The 8,236-nt window shown below is 48.4% G+C and overlaps 1 protein-coding gene and 1 non-coding gene across 2 annotated transcripts; both read left to right on the top strand.

Moving 5' to 3' along the window:
• Window positions 1-1,011: 1,011 nt before the first annotated feature.
• Window positions 1,012-2,865, top strand: LOC119956866 (zinc finger CCCH domain-containing protein 10-like). Its single transcript, XM_038784395.1, has one exon. The coding sequence runs from the start codon at window positions 1,152-1,154 to the stop codon at window positions 2,076-2,078; it is 927 nt and encodes a 308-aa protein (XP_038640323.1). The 5' UTR covers window positions 1,012-1,151; the 3' UTR covers window positions 2,079-2,865.
• A 2,795-nt stretch (window positions 2,866-5,660) lies between these two features.
• Window positions 5,661-5,768, top strand: LOC119956961. The gene has a single exon (XR_005458721.1). It is a non-coding gene; the product is annotated as a U6 spliceosomal RNA (small nuclear RNA).
• Window positions 5,769-8,236: the final 2,468 nt, after the last annotated feature.

Genomic DNA, 8,236 nt, shown 5'->3' with positions numbered 1-8,236 from the left:
GCTTTCTCAAAGAAAAAAAAAGCTGCAAACATAAAGGAAGGGATTTTATCGGCGATGGGGTTGGAATAAAAGGAATTGCCTAACCTGGTTTTGGTTGCAGACAGATTATGCTGTTTGGTTTGGTTGACACAATTAAAGTTATTCCCCTTGCTGCGCAGCCAAATTGGAAATTGGGTTAGAGGAAGGGGTTGCTCCACGGGGAGCTAGCATGAACCCAATGGGCCAAATGGCCTCCTCCTTTGCTGTAAATGTCTGTGAACTGTAAAGGTGCCAGATGTGGCCCCGTTGATAACACGCTCACCTCTTGAATCAGAAGGTTCTGGGTTCAGGTCACTTACCAATCCAGCGTTGCGGTACTGAGGGTGTGCTGTGCTGTTGGAGATGCCATCTTTTGGATGGCGTGTTAAACTGAGGCTCCATCTGCCCCCTTTTGAGGTAAAAGATCTGCTGGTGCCATTTTGGACAACAGCGGCGTAGATTCCACCTGACGTCCTGGCCAATATTAATCTCAATTAAATCACAAAAGAACAGATTATCTGGTGACGATGGCATTGCTGTTTGTGGGAGCTTGCTGTGGGCTAATTGGCTGCTGCGTTTCCTACATTAGCACGGTAGCATTGTGGATAGCACAATCGTTTCACAGCTCCAGGGTCCCAGGTTCGATTCCCGGCTGGGTCACTGTCTGTGTGGAGTCTGCACATCCTCCCCGTGTGTGCGTGGGTTTCCTCCGGATGCTCCGGTTTCCTCCCACAGCCCAAAGATGTGCAGGTTAGGTGGATTGGCCATGATAAATTGCCCTTAGTGTCCAAAATTGCCCTTAGTATTGGGTGGGGTTACTGGGTTATGGGGATAGGGTGGAGGTGTTGACCTTGGGTAGGGGGTAGGGTGCTCTTTCCAAGAGCCGGTGCAGACTCGATGGGCCGAATGGCCTCCTTCTGCACTGTAAATCTATGTAAAAATATTACAACAGTGGCTACACTTCTGAAGTCATGCGTTAGCTCCAAAGCACTTTGTGTTGCTGTGAAAAGCAGTCTGCCAGTGCAAGTCATTTTCATTAAGCTCTGCATGGTATGACATTTTTCTTTCTTTTCCAGTCTGCCTCGTCTGTGGAGAGCTGTCGTCGTCCTCGAGAGCCGTAAATATTGAGCAGGATGCCGGAGAAAGACACCGCCTTCGGCAGTGGCAGCGACAAGGATGGTCACAGCTCCAGCGACGTCTGCAGGGATTTCATGCGCAACGTCTGCAAGCGGGGCAAGCGCTGCAAGTTCCATCACCCGGAGACGAACGAAGGGCCGGTGGCCGCCCCCTTGAACGTAGAGACGGCCTCCGGAAAGGCGGAGGTGCCCATCTGCCGCGACCATTTGTACGGCGGCTGCCAGCGCGGGTCCAGGTGCAAATTCCTCCATTTTGGGGGCGACGGGGCCAGTGGGCTCCGTGATCAGACCTCGCCATCCTTCGCCGATGCCTATGATGAATACGGCCACTTGCTGAAGAGACGGTGGGTGGAGAGCATGCGCTCCGACTCGTACGATCATGGCCTACCGCGCCCCTTCCCGGTTGATTACCGCTACCTGGAGGAGGAGAACCTGATGCTGCGGAAGCGGGTCGAGGAGCTCAAGAAGCAAGCGTCCAACCTGATGGCCACCAACGAGATCCTCCTGGAGCAGAATGCCCTATACCGCAACCAGCCCAAGGTGGTGACGCTGACCACGACGGCCGAGCAGCTGGTGGCGCCGCCCACTGTGGCCGCGGTCACCGCCTACAACCACAGCATCGTGCAGGCTCACAACTCGCTGAGCAGCCAGGCACTGCAGCGGCGGCAGGACCTGGTGGTGCCCGCCAGCGCCAGGCCCCCCTCCAGTGCTGCCCCGCCCCCTCCACCCCGACAGCACCTGACCCCCGAGCTGGCCCTGGCCCAGACCATCGCCCAGGGGATGGCCACGCCCGTTTCCATGGCGGCTGTCAGCGTCTCCATCACACAACCAATCCCGGGCATCACCATGAGCCACGCCACATCGCCGATGGTCAGCTATGCCCTGGCATCGCAGAGCATGGGCATCACACCCATTCCCCACTGAAGGGGCGAAAACGGCAAAGAATCTTGCTCCAGCTTCTTCTAAAGTGTTCATAGTTGCTTGCAGGCTTATTTGTAAACTTTGATCCACAGAAAATTAAATGTAGAATTCCAGTGTGCCACATAGTTTTACATTTCATTCCTGGTCTTAATACCCTTTCGATTTATCCACTTGTTGCAAAGGTCAAAACAGCATTCTGGCTGCCAGCAAGATTACCTATTCTGGTTTTGGGGTGGTGATGTGTGAACAAGTATCCATGAAGTCTCTCGATTGAGCCCTTTGACAGCAGCCAGCAGGGAGAGGGCAAACATTTCGACTCGATACAGAGCCCCTGTTATCACACCCAGCTGACTGGCAGGTTACACGTGTGATATGATGGATGTGCACAGCCCACAAATTCCTATTTGCTTGTTTTTCCAAAATGGTGCACACCCTGCTCCTCCACTTAGAGCTTAGAGGATTTTAGTTCGTATGTAATCTTTGACGCACGGCTTCCAAGAGAAAAGATCCTTTGTCGAGCCTTTGGGTTTAATTTAAAATTAGAAAGTGCGTCTTAATGTGCAAAGCATTTGAGTGTTCATGCAAGGTTTTGACTGTGACGTCTTTGTTTAGTTTTTCCTGTGTGTTCCGCCATCTTTTTAGCATCCCGATGTCAAAGTGAGTTTCAGGATTTGAGAGGCGACCTGGTAAATTCTGCGTAAAGGTTACGAATCTTCCCCAGCAAATGTCTTTCTCCCCCACTTCCCGCCTCTCCCTTCTCAAATAAAGTGTCTTGTAATTTGCTTGAAAAGTCAAATGTTGTTTTTCCAAGTGTCCAGCTTTCTGACCATTGTGGGGACGACAGCAGCTGTCTCTGTTTGACTGCGCAATTAACTGACGGAGTGTTTATTTGTGTAAATGTAATTGCTGGGAATGTGTGTTGGAAAGTGATCATATTGAAAGAGGTGACAATATGTTGCCAGGCACCAACACACGAAATGCAGATTGACAACACGCAACACCTTTTGTGGTTTTCGGGTTAAGAAAGTACCGAGAGTCCGTCAAGTGTGGAGTTTGAATATAAAAACGATCTCGGGCGGCTTTCTGACTAGCCACGTGAACGATTGTATCGATACTGCAGCTGATCAAGGTTTGCTCATCCCCGGCGGCAACCTGTTGTACAAGTGTTTGAAGATATGTGTCATTTTGAATTGCACCAAGCCCACTGTTCTGCTCAATGATCCTGCACTAAACGTGAAGGGGTTTTCTATTACAGGGATTTGACACTGGCTTTTTGTGTTCGATTGAGGATGTTAAGCAGTTGCAATATTTTAGATAATGGTCCAGGGAACCACCTATTGGAACAAATTCTCCCTCATTCCAGGCAAGCTCACTAAGCAGGTTAGTTGCCAAAACCTTCAAGAATGTGGAAATATCCGGCTTAAGATGGCTTGCGAAACATGCCAGAGTTAATATGTTTGGTCAAAATGGAATGTCAGTCATGTAAGGGGCACATCCAGTGATCACAAGTGCCAGGATTAATCTGTACTTGACCTTTTCATATAATTTACAGTGCAGAAGGAGGCCACTAGGCCCGTCTAGTCTGCACCTACCCTTGGAAATAGCACCCCACTTAAGCTCACCCCCGTAACCCAGCAACCCCTCCTAACCTTTTTGGACACCAAGGGCAATTTAGCACGGTCAATCCACCTAACCTGCACATCTTTGGACTGTGGGAGGAAACCGGTGCACCCGGGGGAAACCCCATGCAGTCACGGGGAGAGCTGTGAAGCAATTGTGCTAGCCACTGTACTACCGTGCTGACCCTTTTGTGATGATATTGCCAAAATTCGCAAGTGGTACGAGGCGGTGGCTTCACTTTAATGATGTAGACGCTGCCCCGGACATTGGACAATATGGGGAGGCAGTGGTTATTGTCACTAGACAAGTAGGAGCGGTGTGCAGTGATCAAATCCCACCTCGGCAGATGGTGACATTTGAATTAAAAGTCTAATGGCGACCATAAAAGGTATGTCGATTGTCGTAAAGAGCCACCTGATTCACTAATGTCCTTTTAGGGAAGGAAATTTACCATCTTTTTCAGATCTGGCCAACCTGCGACTCCAGACCCACGCCAATGCCTTCCGGATTGGTGTAGGAAGGCCTCTCTGTTCATTGCGACTCGGAGTGGCCAATAAATGCTGGCCCAGCCAGCTCCGCCCAGACCCCAGGAACGGCTTTTTAAAGAAATGGATCAATCAACCTGGTAATCTCAGGTACTGGCAAAACAGCTCTCTATGCGGGTGGGTGGGAAACCAGTGCCAAACTCAACGATGGATGGAGAAAGGGAGTAAAGAGCACCTACATATATAAGTCAGAAAGGGTGCCATTGCCCAGGAACTGTTGTTAATGAGCTTGTCATAATCCAGAGACATTTAGAACTTTTTTCTCGTCCCTGTAATTTCTAATTTAAATTACGGATCTTTTTGTTTCAAACTCCTTAATGTAACTAAGTCAATAACATGTTCAATAGGGTATTTCAAGTAGCAGACTTGAAAGTACCCTGACGTGCAAATCCATTAAATATGTACCATTGAGGGTTTTGTTAGATTTCATAGTTTTAGGCGCCGGCGCGGCAGATTTAAATCAGAAATTGAGAGGAATTACTTCACTCAAAGGGTGTGAATCTGTGGAATTCATCCACCCCAGTCATCGCTTGAACACTTAAACAAATTTAAGGAGGAGAGAGGTTTTTAATTAGTAGTGGGGTGAAGGGTTATATATCTTTATTATTGTCACAAGTAGGCTTACATTAACACTGCAATGAAGTTACTGTGAAAAGCCCCTAGTCTCCACACGCCGGCGCCTGTTCGGGTACACAGAGGAAGAATTCAGAATGTTCAATTCACCTAACAGCACGTCTTTCGGGACTTGTGGGAGGAAACCGGCGCGCCCGGAGGAAACCCACGCAGACAACGGGGAGAAAGTGCAGACTCCGCACAGACGGTGAGCCAAGCGGGAATTGAACCTGGGACCCTGGTGCTGTGAAGCAACAGTGCTAACCACTGTGCTGCCATGGGGAGTGGGCAAGAAAGTGGAGGTGAGGCCGAGATGAAATCAGCCATGATCGTATTGAATGGCGGAGCAGCTCAAGGGGGCTGAATTGCCTAATCCTGCTCCTAGTTCTTGGGTTAATGGCTAGAATGGTTTAACTGAAGTTATGATGTGATGCGTGGAGTAAATTAATGTCTGCAGTTTCCCCAACGTTTCTTGCTTAATATGTCTACCCACGGTTAACTAACACTTGTACAGAGCTTCAAAATAATGTGCACCCTTTCCACTGAAGCACATATCTGCTTTAATTCCTTCAACCGTTCACAATTTTTTTAATTGAAGGGAGATGGGATTAAACTTTGTTTCAGTGGGCAAGTGAAGGTGGCTGTGCTTCAGGTTAATGACCTGTCAATAGTTCAATGTCTTCATGAATTCATGAATTCATTGCTCAAAATTATATCAGATGTTGTAAGTTTGCCCAACTGAAAACCACTCTGATTGTAAAAGGCACCAGAAAAATGCCCGAACTGATCGTTTGCACAAATGTCACACTTGCAACAGCTCGTCAGCACATATACTAAAATTGGAACGATACGGAGACGATTAGCGTGGCCGCTGCGCAAGGATGATGCACAAATTCGTGAAGCCTTGCATACTTTTGGGGGCGGGTGGGTTAGCTCAGTTGGCTGGACAGCTGATTTGTGGCGCAGAGCGATGCCAGCAGTGCGGGGTTCAATTCCCGCACCGGCTTCTCAACCTTCGCCTGAGGTGTGGTGACCCTCCGGTTAAATCACCACCGGTCAGCTCTCTCTCTCTCTCACACACATGCCCCGCCACTTTGGCACCAAATTATAGAACCCCACAATGCAGGAGGCCATTCGGCCCATCGAGTCTGCACCGACCCCTGGGGTGAGAAAAGCACCCTACTTAAGCCTACACCTCCACCCAATCCCTGAAACCCAGTAATCTTACCTAACCTTTTGTACACTAAGGGGCAATTTAGCATAGCCAATCCACCTAACCTGCTCATCTTTGGACTGAGAGGAAACCCACGCAGACACTGGGAGAGAGTGCAAACTCCAAGGAGACAGTCACCCGAAGTCGGAATCAAACCCGATTCCCTGGAACTGTGAGGCACCCATGCTGCCCCAAATCTATTACATGTATTTACTAAATATTTCCAAGATGCATGCTACACTGAAATATTGTGCCAGCGCTTCCTTTGGAGACTGCATTGTTGAACTGTCCATACTTGAATTGTCCATTGTCCCATCTTTCGATTGCACATTCCTATGTTAAATTGCAACACTGCTTCTTCAATCTGTAATTGCCACTTGTCATGGTTACATTGTTGCTGTTACCTGTCCCCACAAATATGCAGTCTGATCCAGGGCGAGAGACAAAAATGCTTTTTTTCTCTCTAACTGAAACTTCTGATGTACCGAAAAATGTTTTGTAAATTAAAAGTTTTAAAAATAGCCCATGTGGCTGAAAACCTGATTTGGAACTACCCAGAAAAATGTCCCGTGTGTCTTTTAAAGCCTTCATTTAATTTATTACTTAAAGGCCTTGGCCTTCACCAAAGCTGAGTTTGAACAGGACGCTAATCGTGTGCGCTAATTGACAGCGAGGTCAGTTTGTGATCACCTACCTGCACCACAAAGACTGGCTACTTTTGCCACTGTCTGCATCATCGCTCATCTCTGACTGCCCCTCAGTTCATTTGCTGCTGAATCCTTTATCTGCTTAACCATTCCAAAGCACTGCTGCCTCACCACTCACATGCTACTCTCTCTCAACATGAAAAATGAAAATCGTTTATTGTCACAAGTAGGCTTCAAATGAAGTTACTGTGAAAAAACCTAGTCGCCACATTCCAGCGCCTGTTCGGGGAGGCTGTTACAGGAATCGAACCATGCTGCTGGCCAGCCTTGGTCTGCGTTCAAAGCCAGCGATTTAGCCCTGTGCTAAACACAAATTGCTGCCTGCATCTTTACTTCCCCTGTTCAGTTCACCCGGCGCACCCGTGCTCGCTGATCTTCGTTGCTTCCCCCTCTGGCAGACCCTCTGCTTTAAAAACCTCATCCTTGTTTTCAAATCCCTCCACGCCTTGCCAGTTCTCATCTCTGGAACCTCCTCTACCCTCACAATCAGGGATCCGGCCTCTTGCGCATCCCTGATTTTAATCATTGGTGACCGCGGAGTCTGCACGTTCTCCCTGTGTCTGCATGGGTTTCCTCCCACAAGTCCCGAAAGACGTGCTGTTAGGTGAGTTGGACATTCTCCCTCCTGTACCCGAACAGGTGCCGGAGTGTGGTGACTAGGGGATTTTCACAGTAACTTCATTGCAGTGTTAATGTAAGGCTACTTGTGACAATAAAGATTATTATTATTAGTCGCCTATCCCCCACACTCAAAATGCATTGGCTGTATTTTTGTGCCTCTGACCTCCCTCATTGTACAGCACTCCTTAAAGCTTACCCCTTAAGCATCTGACCTTCTGTGTCTTTTTTTGTCATACTTTGGTTTATAACGTTCCTGTGAAGACCTTTGGGATAATTTCAGTGTATGTTAAACGTTCCAGCGATATAAAAATCATTGGCAAAGTCAAATGAATTACTTTAGCTCCTTTGGCGCACGCAGAGGTACCGGTACAGGAGTAGGAAGATAAGCCATTGCAACTGATTCTCAGGCCAGGATTGGCTAAATATTAATGACACTAGGTGAGAATAGTCCCACTGAGCCGGACAACAGTGGAGAGTCATTGGAGGAAAGGTGGAGGGGTTGAGGTCAATTGTCAAAGGTTTTGTTCAAACATCTGGAAAGGAGAGGAGCGGAACGTTTACCTTAGTCACAGTCACCAAGGATGTCACAATTATTGTCGCAAGTCGGCTTACATTAACACTGCAATGAAGTTGTGAAAATCCCCCAGTTGCCACGTTCCGGCGCCTGTTCGGGCACACACACGGAGAATTCAGAATGTCCAATTCACCTAAGCAGCATGTCTTTCGGGACTTGTGGGAGGAAACCGGAGCACCCGGAGGAAACCCACACAGACACAGAGAGAACATGCAGACTCCGCACAGACAGTGACCCAAGCTGGGAATCGAACCTGGGACCCTGGCGCT

The sequence above is a fragment of the Scyliorhinus canicula genome, chromosome 24 (assembly GCF_902713615.1).
Source record: "Scyliorhinus canicula chromosome 24, sScyCan1.1, whole genome shotgun sequence".
NCBI classification, from domain to species: Eukaryota; Metazoa; Chordata; class Chondrichthyes; order Carcharhiniformes; family Scyliorhinidae; genus Scyliorhinus; species Scyliorhinus canicula.
Note: the sequence above shows the minus strand (reverse complement) of the source record. Positions and strands in the feature narration are given on the sequence as shown.